Below are 16,498 nucleotides of genomic sequence, written 5' to 3' on the forward strand. Positions count from 1 at the left end.
AGCCTCTCCTCATAAATCATATGCTCCAGCCCCCCAATCATTTTTGTTGCCCTCCGCTGGACTCTTTCCAATTTTTCCACATCCTTCTTGTAGTGTGGGGCCCAAAACTGGACACAGTACTCCAGAGGAGACCTCACCAATGCTGAATAGAGGGGAATGATCACGTCCCTCGATCTGCTGGCAATGCTCCTACTTATACAGCCCAAAATGCCGTTAGCCTTCTTGGGAACAAGGGCACACTGTTGACTCATATCCAGCTTCTCATCCACTGTAACCCCTAGGTCCTTTTCTGCAGAACTGCTACTGCCTAGCCACTCAGTCCCTAGTTTGTAGCAGTGCATGGGATTCTTCCATCTTAAATGCAGGACTCTGCACTTGTCCTTGTTGACAGGTTTCAGAGTAACAGCCGTGTTAGTCTGTATTCGCAAAAAGAAAAGGAGTACTTGTGGCACCTTAGAGACTAACCAATTTATTTGAGCATGAGCTTTCGTGAGCTACAGCTCACTTCACTTCATTGTTGAGGGTGCAGTCCACGACATCCTCCAGATCATTAATGAAGATATTGAACAAAACTGGAATTGAATAATTCTGATAGTTTGCACTTACACAGTGCCTTTAACTTAAGAATCTCGAAACATTTTACAAAGGTTGATACACATTATTATCCTCAATTTACAGATGTATATATAGAGAGAGACTAAATGAATTGGCTAAGGTCACACACCAGTTAGTAGTGAAGTTTGGAATAGAACCCCAGGGACCTACCTCCTAGACTCACTAAACAATACAGCCACTCAGTTATTTTAAAATAATCAAACTTAAGCTTGGCACCTAACTTGTGATTCCAGCTGCACGTTTTTACCACACTTAATTTACATTTGTTTGGCTGCGTTGTAGTTAAAGAGCAGTCCCAACATTTTATTTTTGTACTTTCGGATTACTTTTTCCGATTCTCTTTCCTCAACCAATTTAATTTTTTTAAATAGTTTTTTTAAAAATACAAACATTGATGAGTTTATTCCAAAATTTGTGTTTCTGATTATATTCTTCTTTGTTTATAAAGTAACAAGGTACTGATAGGGAGCTACCTTCTACAATACAGGTGTACGGTGATCAGATTTTTAAAGTGGAGAAACCAGGACAGCAGTGATGGGGTGGTGGTGGGGGGGAGGGGGGCGGGGAATGAAACATTCACATAGATGAATCTTGGGAAGTAGGGAAAGAAGGCATTTTACCTATAAGTTCCTTTAAGACGAGAAGGAGCAGTGAGTGGGGAGGGGAATGTGGGAGAGGAAGGACAGCTGGCTGACTATTTATAATGAAGTTGAGACTGACCATAATAAACAGAGTAAAGCTGGTCAAAAGCATTGTAGCAATTTTGGTTGTGAAACTACATTTTTTTTCTTGATTTTTTTTTTTGCATTCATTCCTCTGCATCCAACATCTATTTTTATGTGAAATTTTGTGGGGCTGATAATTTTTGGAAAAGCTCCTTTTGTGCTTAAATGTGTAGCTAGGAATTTTGAAAAAGCTGCTGAAGGGGGCAGTGCTACATCTGCTTCTGCGGAACCCACATGATTTGGTGGAGAATCATAGAAATGTTGGACTGGAAATGACCTTGATAGGTCATCTAGTCCAGTCCCCTGCACTGAGACAGGCCTAACTATTATATAGACCATTCCTGAAAGATATTTATTTAACCTGTTCTTAAAACCTCCAGGGATGGAGATCCATAATCTCCCTAGGTAATTTGTTTCGGTTCTTAACCGCCTTGACAGTTAGGAAGTTTTTCTTAATGTCTAACGTAAATCTCCCTTGCTGCAACTTAAGTCCATTACTTCTTGTCCTGTCCTCACTGGTTAAGGAGAACTATTTATCAACCTCCTCTTTATAACAACCTTTTATGTATTTGAAGACTGTTATTTCCCTTCTCAGTCTTCTTTTCTCCAGCTTAAACAAACCCAGGTTTTTTTTTCAGTCTTTCGTTATAAGTCATATTTTCTAGACCTTTAATAATTTTTGTTGCTGTCTTCTGGACTTTCTCCAGTTTATCCACATCTCTCCCAAAATGTGGTGCTCAGAACTGGACACAGTATTCAAGTTGAGGCTTTATTAGTCCTGAGTAGAGTGGAAGAATTAATTCTCATGGCATGATTATTACAATACTGCTGCTAATATATCCCACAGTTATGGTGGGTTTTTTGCAACATTATTAAATTGACGACTCTCATCCACTATGATCCCCAGATCCTTTTCTGAAGTGCTCCTTCCTAGGCAGTCATTTCTCATTTTGTATTTGTGCAATTTTTTTGCCTCTGTTTTCACTAACAAGGTCAGCTCCCAGACTGCTGCGCTGGGCATCGCAAAATGGGGAAGAGATGGCCAGCCCTCTGTGGAGATAGAGGTGGTTAGGGACTATTTAGAAAAGCTGGACGTGCACAAGTCCATGGGGCCGGACGAGTTGCATCCGAGAGTGCTGAAGGAATTGGCGGCTGTGATTGCAGAGCCATTGGCCATTATCTTTGAAAACTTGTGGCGAACGGGGGAAGTCCCGGATGACTGGAAAAAGGCTAATGTAGTGCCAATCTTTAAAAAAGGGAAGAAGGAGGATCCTGGGAACTACAGGCCAGTCAGCCTCACCTCAGTCCCTGGAAAAATCATGGAGCAGGTCCTCAAAGAATCAATCCTGAAGCACTTGCATGAGAGGAAAGTGATCAGGAACAGCCAGCATGGATTCACCAAGGGAAGGTCATGCCTGACTAATCTAATCGCCTTTTATGATGAGATTACTGGTTCTGTGGATGAAGGGAAAGCAGTGGATGTATTGTTTCTTGACTTTAGCAAAGCTTTTGACACGGTCTCCCACAGTATTCTTGTCAGCAAGTTAAGGAAGTATGGGCTGGAAGAATGCACTATAAGGTGGGTAGAAAGCTGGCTAGATTGTCGAGCTCAACGGGTAGTTATCAATGGCTCCATGTCTAGTTGGCAGCCGGTATCAAGTGGAGTGCCCCAAGGGTCGGTCCTGGGGCCGGTTTTGTTCAATATCTTCATAAATGATCTGGAGGATGGTGTGGATTGCACTCTCAGCAAATTTGCGGATGATACTAAACCGGGAGGAGTGGTAGATACGCTGGAGGGGAGGGATAGGATACAGAAGGACCTAGACAAATTGGAGGATTGGGCCAAAAGAAATCTGATGAGGTTCAATAAGGATAAGTGCAGGGTCCTGCACTTAGGACGGAAGAACCCAATGCACAGCTACAGACTAGGGACCGAATGGCTAGGCAGCAGTTCTGCGGAAAAGGACCTAGGGGTGACAGTGGACGAGAAGCTGGATATGAGTCAGCAGTGTGCCCTTGTTGCCAAGAAGGCCAATGGCATTTTGGGATATATAAGTAGGGGCATAGCGAGCAGATCGAGGGACGTGATCGTTCCCCTCTATTCGACATTGGTGAGGCCTCATCTGGAGTACTGTGTCCAGTTTTGGGCCCCACACTTCAAGAAGGATGTGGATAAATTGGAGAGAGTCCAGCGAAGGGCAACAAAAATGATTAGGGGTCTGGAACACATGAGTTATGAGGAGAGGCTGAGGGAGCTGGGATTGTTTAGCCTGCAGAAGAGAAGAATGAGGGGGGATTTGATAGCTGCTTTCAACTACCTGAAAGGGGGTTCCAAAGAGGATGGCTCTAGACTGTTCTCAATGGTAGCAGATGACAGAACGAGGAGTAATGGTCTCAAGCTGCAGTGGGGGAGGTTTAGATTGGATATTAGGAAAAACTTTTTCACTAGGAGGGTGGTGAAACACTGGAATGCGTTACCTAGGGAGGTGGTAGAATCTCCTTCCTTAGAGGTTTTTAAGGTCAGGCTTGACAAAGCCCTGGCTGGGATGATTTAACTGGGAATTGGTCCTGCTTTGAGCAGGGGGTTGGACTAGATGACCTTCTGGGGTCCCTTCCAACCCTTATATTCTATGATTCTATGAATTGATTATTCCATCCTGTTTATAGTACTTTGCATTTGTCCTTATTAAATTTCATCCTATTTATTTCAGACCATTTCTCCAGTTTGTCAAGATTGTTTTGAATTCTAATCCTGTCCTCCAAAGCACTTGCAACCCCTCCCAGCATGGTATTGTCCACAAACTTTATAAGTGTGCTTTCTATGCCATTATCCAAATAATTTATGAAGATATTGAATAGAATCAGACCCAGGACATATCCCTGTGGGACCTCACTCAAAAGGCCCTTCCAGTTTGATTGTGAACCATTGATAACTACTTTCTGTTTGCGTTTTCAACCAGTTGTATACTCGCCTTTTAGTAGGTTCATCTAGGCTATATTTTTCTAGTTTGTTCATGAGAAATTCATGAGACAGTGTCAAAAGCCTTACTGTAGTCAAGATACAGTAAAAGCTGTTTTATCCAGCATGTTTTGGGGATTAGTGGTGCTGATAAGTAAAAAATGCCAGTTAACAAAGAGGAAAGGAGTTTGGATGCGGGGGGAGGGAGAAAGGGGGGGGTGCGGGAGTGGGTGTGGGCTCTGGGAGGGAGTTTGGGTGCAGGAGGGGATCTGAGGTATGGGAGGGGATGCGGGGTGCCGGATCCAGGGCGTGCTTACTTTGGGTGATTCCCCTCAAGCGGTGACCTGTCCCAGTTGCTCCTAGGCGGAGGTGCAGCAGGCGGCTCTGCACATGCCCCTGCCCTGCCCTGAGCACTGCCTCTGCAGCTTCCATTGGCTTCTAGACAAATCATTTTACTCTCTGAGTCTTAGTTATACCGACCATAAAATGGAGACAATGAGAACAATTATCATTGTATGGTATTAAAGGTATTAGGATTTGCCAGCTCAGAAAATACCTTAATTTTAGAAAGTGTGGGATCTCCTGTATCTTCAGTATCCCATGCCACCTGCCATGTTTTAGCTAATGTCTTAGATTCTTCCCACTGGAGAAATGAAAGGTTATGGCCCTTTTGGCAGCTTACTTTATTTTTAAAGGGTTTTTTTTTTTTAGCACTTTTTATGTTCAATACAGTCTTTTAAAACTCATAAGTGGGGTTACCCTTAGTGAGATTACAGTACGCTTTCACATGTGGTTAACCTAGAAGTATGCAGTTCAGTGACTTACAATGTAATTACTACAATATCTCAGAAAATATATTGAAGCTTTTAAGGTATAAATAATGTCCAAAATCTTGTATATAAAGGGGGAGTTCCAGTGTTATTGAGAGGAAGAGGTTCAATATATTTCTTTTCTCTAAAGAGCGGATGAATGAGAAGAAGACTGTTATACATACCATTGTTTCATCATGACCTTCAGATCAGTACTTGGATAAGTATGTCACATTCTGATGAAACACTGTACACCTTCTTTCACCAGCCCTGTCCTTCCTCTTACAACTGAGATTTGCAGAAAAAGATACTAGTTCTGCCATTCATCAGAGAACCTTTCACGGTGGAAAAAGTATTTATATGGCTGTCAGCAAGCAGATCTTATTATACCTGGTCTGTCGAACCTGAGATTGCTGATAAGAAGTTTTGATAAATATAAGTCCTGATTGATGCCAAACAATAGAACAAGGCTCTTTTCATGGTTAGGTGTTAGAATTCTCTTTATACTATTATACTTAAAGAATAGGTATTTAGTTTACATCTCTTCTTAATTTAAATCTAGAAAGGAAGGTGTATCAGCTGCATGAAGACCATTAGTGAACATTGCATTTGTACAGCATCAAGGTATTTTCTTCGTAAAGTCTAACACACTAATAATAAACACACACCTCCAAACTTCTCCAGAGAATGAGACGGTCAGGAATAAAGACAATTAGTGATCCTGGGGTACCATATATGGTATCTTCAATCTAGCAGAGAAAGGTAAAATACTATCTAATAGCTAGAAATTGAAGCTAGACAAATTCAGACTGGAAATAATGGTGTATATCATTAACAGTGAGGGTAATTAACCACTGGAACAGTTTGCCAAGGGTCATGTGGATTCTCCATCACTGGCCACTTTAAATGAAGTTTGGCTGGTTTTCTAAAAATATGCTCGAGAAATTATTTTGGGGAAGTTCTGGGGCTTGTGATGTGTTATAGAGGAGGTTAGACTAGATGATCACAATGGGTCCCTTCTGGACTTGGATCTAGAATCTATATCCAGACATCCAGGTAAATCTTCATTGTAGTCTTTATTTCTAACTCACACGGAAATTGTGGTCATTGTTTTACTTTGACTCCAATAGGGGGGCGTGAGTCCTCACTGGATCATGTCAACATTCTTCTTACATTCACCTTGATGTTTAATGGAGTGGGAATGCAACCACTTCAGCGAGGACAAAGAATTGTTTAAAGAAGTGCATAACTTTTTACAGGGAACCATACTGTACAAGAACCTTTTAACAACTGAATGTATCAGATAAAAATTGTGAGGTCTTGTTCTGTCCTGGATATTTCTTTTTAAGGGAGATGTCCCAGCTCTTGCATTCTTTTTCATTTTCATTTTTGTTTTATTTTATTTTAATTTTATTAAAGAGTTTGCCGCAGACACTGGTATCCTAACTTGGATCTGTTCTTTTGTGTTTGGGACCTGTAACACATTTTCTTGAACTCCTTACAGTGCACAGATCTTCAAACCGGAACTGCATGCTAATGAGCAGAGAGTTTCTGAGCAATGAGGAGCATATCTGTGATGAAAATGAAGCCATTTTCCTTGGCTGTTTATTTCTCAGAGTGTTGGTAGTGTCATGAACAAAGCTGTGAAAAGCTTCCAGTAGAGATTAGGTGTGTGTGATGTCCACAAGGGTCTAGTATAAAACATGTAATATAATTAGATTGGCCTCAGATCTAGGGTTCCTCCTTTATATTATGTACTCAGATTTTCCCAGTCTATATTTTGAGTACCTTTTTGTTTTAGTTTCCGCATTTTCTTACATGTGCTGGCAAAATAAATAAATGATGGGGAGGAGAGAAGAAGGTTTACTTTCAAGCTGAATTTTTTTTCTTTCTTGAGTAGTTTTGGGATACATGTTTTATGTTTCTCTTTACTTTTCCCAACATCTGTTTTTTTTCTACACTCCTTTTTCTTTCTTTTGCTAAATTAAGACTATAAAGGCTATTGCTTTAGCTTCCTGTATAGATTAGGATTTTGTGCAATAGACAAAGGGTGACCAGCCAAATTCTCCAATCTAGTGGATACAAAATGTTCTGAAACCTGTGAAGAGAAAAAGAGAATAACCCTAAATGTGTAATTCAGAATTATGGCTGTGATATATTATTGTGTTTTGATTTTGAGGATATGGTTAAACATGACAAACTTTTATTTTCTGGGCTACCACTCCCTTCAGCTCTAGATTTAACCTCATCCCAAGTGGCCTATGGGATTAAACTGAAAGGAGAGAATGGATAGGGCAATTCCAGCTCCTCTTTGGTCACCTTCATAGGATTTAAACTTTGATTTAAAATAAAAATTCCTGGCCCTTTTGGTTGTGAGGAAAAACTTTTAAATGAAAACCAAGAGCCTGCCACAGTTAGCAGAGGGACAGACTGAAATAATATCTCTGAAAAGTTGCTGCCCATTCAGCCCCATGCAGGCTAAAGTTATTTGGTAATTTAAATAGCTAATATTAAGTATCTCACAATAAAGTATTTGAGTAGCTAATTTGCTGGTCCACTGTTGTCACACAGAAGTTTGAGAAGAAGAATACCTGTTATGTGATCTTATATTTAGGATTGTTCTTTATAATATATTCTCCAGTGCTTTGACCAATTTTAAATGTTTGAAATACTCAGTCTTTTCCATCCCAGGACACCTTCTTCCATTTAGCAATATGGGAAGGGCAGGGTAGCTGTGATCCTTCTGACACCTGTTAATGAGCATCAGGTTGAGAACCCCTGTCGTAAATGATGGGATTTCCACAACTTTTACAGTCTAATAGACTTACCATTTGGAATTTTTTCCCCAATTCTCTCCTTCTCCCCGCCCCATCCAACCTTTTCTTAATTATGACTTTTTCCTTCGGCTTTCCTGTTACTGGTGAGCTCCGCATGAGTTGCCAGGGAAGGAAAATGGAGGGTGAAGGACATTAACTGTGTGGCAAGTGGAAGATGGTTAGAGTTCTATCACTCTGTTCTCCACCCCATGGTTAAATTCCTCATCTACAGCTAGTTCTTACTGCCATGCTCATAACCTGCGCTCACCCCAGCCAATAGTAATGATAACTGTGGTCTTGTAGGGAGTATGGTGTTGCATTCAATCTACACATGCATGAAAGCTTTATGTTTCCTTTGTATAGAAACCATTCAAAATAAAATGACAGGTTTCAGAGGAACAGCCGTGTTAGTCTGTATTCGCAAAAAGAAAAGGAGTACTTGTGGCACCTTAGAGACTAACCAATTTATTTGAGCATGAGCTTTCGTGAGCCACAGCTCACTTCATCAGATGTGTACCGTGGAAACTGCAGTTTCCACGGTACACATCTGATGAAGTGAGCTGTGGCTCACGAAAGCTCATGCTCAAATAAATTGGTTAGTCTCTAAGGTGCCACAAGTACTCCTTTTCTTTTTTCAAAATAAAATGGACAATTAACAAGCCCATCACAACATGTGGTGTACCTCATCCAGTGCATCAAATGCACCAACAACTACTATGTGGGTAAAACAAGAAAGTCACTCTACTCTCAAATGAACGCACACAGAAAAATGATAAATGACAAAAACATCCTATCAACTGTGAGTGAACACTTTTCACAAAACGATAACTCCATATCTGACCTCATCCTCAAAGGAGACCTGCACAACACCTTCAAAAGTTGATCTTGGGAGCTTAAATTCAAAACTGGTAGACATCAAAAATCATGGACTGAGTAGAGACACTGGATTTATGTCTCATTACAACAATCTATACCCCACTTACCCTCCTTTGTCCTCTAACTGCAAAAAATATTAATTGCTCACTTCACTGTGATGCTCTGATTACCTTTCCCAGACATAAAGAAGAGCTCTGTGGAGCTCTTAGGCTTGTCACTTTCACCACAGAGGTTGGTCCAATAAAAGACATTGCCTCACTCACTTCTTGTCTCTTATATCCGTGGACCAGCATGACTATAACAACACTGCAAACATAAACTTAATAGAAATTGTGGGTGCCGAGCATCTCAAGGTCAGAACCTTAATGCTTCTCTTGCCTCTCCAGAAGGTATCTGGGTTGCATCACAGGAGATTTATTCTCATCTCTCCAAACTCATGTGAGTATAAATTGGAGATTAATGATGTAAAACAATATTTTTTAATTTTGCAGATTGACCAATTGAAACAGGAACTTTCAAAGAAAGAATCAGAACTTCTCGCCTTACAAACTAAGCTTGAAACCCTTAGCAATCAGAATTCAGATTGCAAGCAACACATTGAAGTGCTTAAAGAGTCGCTTACTGCCAAAGAACAGAGAGCTGCCATACTTCAGACAGAGGTAAGTTATTTTCTCATCATACAATGCAATATAAGTGTTTAGTTAACAGAGTGTGTCAGGGTTAAAATGATGTATTAGTTACAAATCTTTGCAGAAGATATATTCTGGGCTTTTTTTCAATTTGTTAAAAATAGTGTAACAGCTTAGACCCTGCCATGTGCTAATACATTTAGCATATTTTCCTTATTACAGTATGTTAGCACTGATCCTGCAGTTCTTGAAAAGAACCTACTGACTTCAGTAGCAGTCCTGCATGTGTTAGCATTGCAAGATTGGACCCATGTATGGAATCCACAACATTAAGGGTGTGTAGCTGTAGCTGAGATTTCCCTTGTCTTTAGTGAAATATATTTCCACTAAATTCATTTCTTCTTAATATTTTCACTCCTAATTTCAAATTGTCTTGACATAGTTTGGGACCTCAGACCTGTTTCCTCAGACCTAATGCTCATTTTTGTGTCTTCTATTGTACATTTCAATTCTAAAGAGAGAGGGCGTTTATATGTTTTGAAGGGTGCATAAATATAGGAGGGGTGTAGGTTATTGGTGTGAAGTCTTTGTTTCTTAGAAAATTAGCTTTGATTTTCAAATGTGAATAGATTGTTAATCCTAATAGACCAGTATATTAGGGTTTTTTAGTGTGTAGTGTCTAAAGTACAGAGCTTGAAAATATAGATATTTAAATATGCTTTACGCAGTTGAGATGGTTTTCAAATGTGATTAAATAAACCATTTCAGTGTTAAAAATGGTCTTCTCCACAAAAATGGTCTTCCTTTTCCATGTCTGTTTTTTACTGTGAAGGTATGAAACACAAAATAAGAATTAAATTTATATTTTAACTGTTTTATTTGTAAGTTTTGAATTGGTGTGCATTTTAAAAGAACATGAACAGTTAGACACTGCATTTATAAAAGGAAAATAAACTCTTTACATTCAGGAAAGTATACTAATTTAAATAGATTGGTTTCTTGCCTGATAGTTCAAAGTTTAATCCTAGGTAAAGGAATTCCAGGGGCCAAATATCACTTTAGTTCATCATATTCATGGAGAAAAGTTAGCTGACATTAATCTCTATTTTTAAAATATATATTCTGAGATTCTAGGTGTCTATTGAACTGCATGTCCCAGGATTCATCCTCTTACATGTTAATAAGGTACAAATAAAAATTTGAAATTGCAAATCTGCCTTCATCGGTCAAATAAAATAGAAGGAAACATAAATATAAAATCATGATGATAGAATAAGAGTAAAAACATCCTGCTGCCTAGCACTACTTCAGAAAGAGCCACAGATCCCAAAGGAGACTGAGGCAGTCTTCTGGTTCTGGGTGTAGCCAGCTACACCTCCCCTTCCCATCACCATCCCCACAGCGCCTAGCAAATGCCTGTTCTGACTCATGTGTTCAGGACAATGATCCAGGAGTACCTTCTCCTTCCCCATTCCCCTGGTTTGGGGACTGACTGACCTGCTTTTATAATGTCTGAGACTCTATTACAATAGACAATTGGATCCTAAGCACTGTCCAATAAGATTATGCCATACAGTTCCTCTCTATCCACCCTTCCCACGTTGCTTTTCAGGGACCCCTTTCCCGAGACACCACTCTTTTAGCAGGTTCAGTCTCTACTGGCCTTTGGGGCTGTAGAGGAGGGCCTCCTGAAGCACTGGGGACAGGGATTCTAGTCCCAGTATTTCCTGGTTCCCAAACCCTTGGGAGACATATCCTCAGCCTCTGTAATCTTAACAAATATGTCTGATACATGAGATACCAGATGGTCACCCTGGCAACAATACTTCCTGCCTTAAACCACAATGACTGGTTTGTTGCCTGTACCTTCAGGATGCTTATTTTCATGTAGCAATTCTCTCAAACTGGTTTGCTGTGGTGGACCAACACTAGCCCTTTGGCCTGTTTTCTGCCCCTGGGGTCTTTATGAAATGGATGGTCACAGTAACAGTATACCTCAGGAAGAGGGGAATTCATATCTTCTGTTATCTGGATGATTGGTTACTGAGTGGCAAGTCAAGAGAGCATGTCCTTTGTCATATCTAGTTCACACTATGCCTACTCAATCATCTGTATCTCCTCTTAAACAGCGGGAGGTCAACTTTGGTTCCAACTCTAAGAATCAAGCTCATTGGGCCCTGATAGACTCTACGAATTCGAGAGCATTTCTGCTGACCAAATGATTCCAGGCAATCTGTCACTTATGTCTAGAGCTGAAGACCCAGCTTTCAACCACAGCCTGAGTATGCCTGAGGTCTCTAGCCCATATGGTTGCATGCACACAGGTAGTCCAATATGCCATGTGACTTTATCCTCTTCAAATGTGACTGAAGTCAGCCTATCGTCCATACTGTCATCCTTTAGACAGACTGGTGAGTCTTCCACTCCCAGTCCTGGATTTCTTGCAGTGGTGGATGGTTCAGGACTTGTGCCAGGGCATTCCCTTCACTTGGTCACCACCATCAGAACTATTGTCATCAATGGCTCCTTTAATAGTTTGGGGACTGCATCTGGGGTCACTGAAGGTTCAAGGCCTATGGTCAGAATGTGAAACTTCTTTACATATCAATGTCCTGGAGCTTTATGCTATCTATGATTCTTGTCAGGCCTTTTAAGATCTCATCAGGGGCTCAGTGGTTTTCATGCTCACCAATAGTACCACTGTGATGTATTATATGAACAGGCAGTGGGGGAGCACACTCCAATGTGCTTTGTCAGGAGGCAATCAGGTTCTGGCAGTTTTGTACCAGGGAAAACATTACCCCCGTGGCTGATTGCTTGCCTGGGACCCACACTCATTGGGCAGATCACCTCAGCAGGAGTTTCTCCCTGAATCGCTAGTGATCTCTAAAGCCTAGCATCCTGCAGTCTGTCTTTGCACTCTGGGGCATGCTGACAATTGACCTGTTTGCTATGAGAGAAAACAAGAAATGCCAGTTGTTTTGTTCCCAAGGGGGGGGTCTCAGTTCAGGCTTGTTGATTGATGCTTTTCACTTGAGCTGGGAACTGGCACTCTTATATGTCATTCCTCCAATTCTGATCATCTTGAGATTCGTTTTCCAGTGCAGTCGAGACAATATTGGTTTTCCAACCTCCTCACATTGTTGGTCCAACCTTCCATATCCCTTCCTCTTCATCGTGACCTCCTGACTCAATAGCCCAGTCAGAATTTTCTCCCAGCGATCAGTGCCCTGCATCTCACAGAATGGATGCTGCATAGTTACATGAGGAGGAGGAATGATGCTCGGAGGCAGTCCAACAGGTCTAGCTTAACAGTGGGAAGCTCTCTGCCAGGGTGGAAGTGGAAGTGGTTCTCAGTATGGTCATTAGCCTGGGGAGTTCAACCAACATGGGCTTGTATCCAGGACATCTTGGAGTACCTATTACACCTTCAGTCTTCTGGCCTTGTGATTAGTTCACTGAGGATCCACCTGTGTCAATTTCAGCATTTCATCCACCTATCCATGGGAAGTTTGTGTTTTCAAACCCTATGGCAGTGAGGTTCGTGAAAGATGTCGCTCATCTCCACCTATCCGGTTAAAGAGCCGGTTGCTTTAATATTATTTTAGTAGCTCTTACAGTATCTTTGTTTAAGCCTCTGGCAACTTCTTCTTATTCCCTTCTGTGTCAGAAAACTGCCTCACCTGTGGTGATAACATCTGCAAGGTGCGTGTGCGAGTTCTATGCTTTGATGGCAGAGCTTCCTTACATGCAATTTTCCAAAGACAAAGAAACCATGTGTCCGCACTTCTAGTTTTTCTCATATGTGGAATCCAAGTTTCATTTGAACCACATAGATCTACCAATGTTTTTTTCTAAGCCACATTCAATCCCAGAGGAGCAGTGGCTCCACACTCTGGATGTTAGGTGATGTCTAATATTTTATCTTGACAGAACTGAACCTTTCCATTCCTCACCACGCCTGTTTGTTTCCTGTGGAGACCGAATGACAGGCCTTCACAGAGAGTTTCCAGGTGGATAACTTCCTGTATCATGACAGCATAGCCCAGGTTACACCTCCTCAAGGGGTACGAGCTCATTTCACAGAGCTCCGGTGATATCAGCGACATTTGTAAATGACGTTGCTATATTGGACATTCGCAGGGTGACCACGTGGTCCTCTGTGCATATCTGTACAAACCACTGTGCCATTAAGGCTGCATCCAGATCAGATGCAAACTTTGGGAAAGCAGTCCTGTAATCCTGCTTTAAATAGTCTCCAAGCCCTATGTTCTGTGAGTACTGCTTGCAAGTCGCCCACATAGAATACGCAGCTGCATTTACTCAAAGAAGAAAAAATGGTTACCTACTTCTGTCACCCTCCCCCCCATCTACTCTGCATCAGAGTCTGCACTTACAATATTTGGTGTGAAGGAGCTGAGAGGGTCAGGGTGGAGCCACCTTTATATGACCAGAGGAGGGGCTATGCCTGCAGGGCATGAGCATACCTCTACAGGTACTGCTAGGCAAAGTTATCCGGCTCCACTGCACAGGACACCCTGCCCCCCCATAGAACACATATCTGTATCACATCTCGAAGAACAACAGTTATAGGTAGTTAACCGTTTTATCACTGTCTTCTTTATTACATGTCCTTAACATATATGAAGACTGTTATTTGGTGTTTTCTCAGGACTAAACATGCCCGTTTTTAAATGTTTTTTAATGTTTCCTCATTTGTCAGGTTTCTAATCCTTTTATCATTTTTATTTCTCTCCTCTGAATTCTCTCCAATTTGAGCACATCTTTTCTAAAGTGTGATGTCCAGAACTGGACACAATAATCCAGCTGAGGCCTCACCAGTACTGTGTAGAATGGGACAATTGCCTCCAATGTCTTTCCTATAATACTCATGTTAATACACCCCAGAATATTAGCCTTTTTTTTGCAACTGCATCACATTGACTCATATTCACTTTGTGATCCACTATAAACCCCAGATCCTTTTCAGCAGTGCTACCACCCATTTTGTGGGTATTCATTTGACTTTTCCTAAGTGAAGTACTTTGCACTTGGGTCTTTATTGAAATTCATCTTGTTGATTTCAGACCAAGTCTCCAACTTGTCAGGGTTCTTTTGCATTTTAATCCTGTCCTCCAGCATTAACTGTAACCCTCACAGTTTGATGTAATCTGCAAATTTTATAGGTATACTCTCCACTCCATTATCGAAGTCATTAATGAAAATATTGAATAGAACCACACCCAGGAATGACCCCTGCAGTACTCCACTAGATAGGCCCTCCCAGTTTGACATTGGCCATTGAGTATGGTCTTTCAACTAGTTGTGCACCCACCTTATATTAAATGAAACTAGACTGCATTTCCCTAGTTTGCTTCTGACAATGTCATGTGGGACTATGACAAAAGCTTTATTAAAAGCAAGATATATCCTATATACTGCTTCCCTCTATCCACTAGGGCCAGCATCTCTGCCAAAGAAGGAAATTATGTTGGTTTGGCATGATTTGTCTTGACAAACCCATGCTGGCTATTCCTTATAATGCTATTATCTTCTAGGTGCATACAAATTGGTTGTTTATTAATTTGTTCCAGTATCCTTCCAGAGATCAAAGTTAGGCTGACTGGTCTGTAATTCCAGCATCCTTTGTTTCCCCCTTTTAAAGATATGTATTATATTTGCCCTTCTCCAGTCCTCTGGGACCTCGCCCATCCTCCATGAGTTCTCAAAGATAATTGCTAACAGTTCCAAGATTTTTTCAGCTAGTTCCTTAAATACCCTAGGAAGAATTTCATCAGGCCTTGCTGACTTGGATACATCTAACTTGCCTAAATATTCTCTAACCTGACCTTTCCCTGTTTTGGCTTATTTTTCTTCCCCATTGTTGTTAATATTAATTGTGTTGAGTATCTTGTCATCATGAACCTTTTTAGAACTCAGATTATAACTCCTTACCCTTACCTTACCCTTTCTGATTTTGTCTGTACATGCTTATGCTGTTCTTCTGTACTCCTCCTTAGCAATTTATCCATGTTTTCCACTTATTGTAGGATTTCTTTTTGATCTTCAGGGAATTAAAGAGCTCCTGATGGAACTGTATTGGCCTCTTACTGTTCTTCCTATAATTCTTTCACATCGCATAGTTTGCAGTGTGCCTTTTAATATTGTCTCCTTGGCAACTGCCAGCTCTCCTGAACTCCTTTCTTTCTTAGATTTTTCTTCCAATGGGACCTTAACTACCAGTCCTCTGAGTTTGTTAAAGTCTGATTTTTTTGAAGTCCATTGTTCTTATTCTGCTGCTCTCACGCCATCCTTTCCCTGGACTCCTGAAATCTATCATTTCACGATTACTTTCACCCTAATTGCCTATTCCTCCGTGGTGGTCAGAATCATGTCTAAATGGCAGTTCCCCTGGTTACTTCTTCCACTTTCTGAAACAAAAGGTTGTTCCTAATACATTCCAAGAATTTATTGGAAATTTTGTGTTTTGCCATATTACTGTTCCAGGAGCTACCTGGGTAATTAAAGTGCCTCATTACTATCTGGTCTTGAGTTTTGAATATTTCTGTTTGTTGTAAAAATGCCTCATCTACCTCCTCTTCCTGAATTGCAGGTCTCTATTAGTCTATCCTATCATTTTACCATTTTTATCTTTTCCCAGAGACTTTCAACTGGTCTGCCTCTCACCTCCTTCTGGATCTCAGAACAAGTGTAGTCTTCTTGATGGATAATGCAACACCTCCTTCCTTTTTTATACTGCCTCTCCTTCCTGAAAAAATAGTACTCCTCTATACCAATATTCCCGTCATGAGACTTAGCCCACCACATCTCTGTGATGCCAGTTAAGTCATAAATTAGAGTATGGACAGATACACCAGTTCTTCCTGTTTATTCACCATACTCCTTGTGTTTGTGTACAGACATCTAAGATGTTGAGCAGATTCCCCCGCTAATTTCCCTGCCATATTGATGGTGATGTATTCCAGTTAGTTCTCCACTGATTTGATTACCTAATTCTTCATTAGCCAATACACGTTAAGGGAAGTGCAGCATTTATTGTTATCATGTG

The 16,498-nt window shown here is 40.9% G+C and overlaps 1 protein-coding gene across 19 annotated transcripts in view; it reads left to right on the top strand.

Moving 5' to 3' along the window:
* Positions 1 to 16,498, top strand: part of ERC2 (ELKS/RAB6-interacting/CAST family member 2) — an 840,901-nt gene that overhangs the window by 239,930 nt on the left and 584,473 nt on the right. For all 19 annotated transcript variants that reach the window (XR_012669214.1, XR_012669216.1, XR_012669218.1 and 16 more), the window contains one exon: positions 9,292 to 9,459. Coding sequence is in view for 1 of the 19 variants with exons in the window: in XM_075130329.1 (XP_074986430.1) it covers positions 9,292 to 9,459 (168 nt within the window). In the remaining 18 variants the exon portion in view is untranslated. The remainder of the gene's footprint in view (positions 1 to 9,291; positions 9,460 to 16,498) is intronic.

This window comes from Caretta caretta, chromosome 7 (genome assembly GCF_965140235.1).
Source record: "Caretta caretta isolate rCarCar2 chromosome 7, rCarCar1.hap1, whole genome shotgun sequence".
NCBI lineage: Eukaryota > Metazoa > Chordata > Testudines > Cheloniidae > Caretta > Caretta caretta.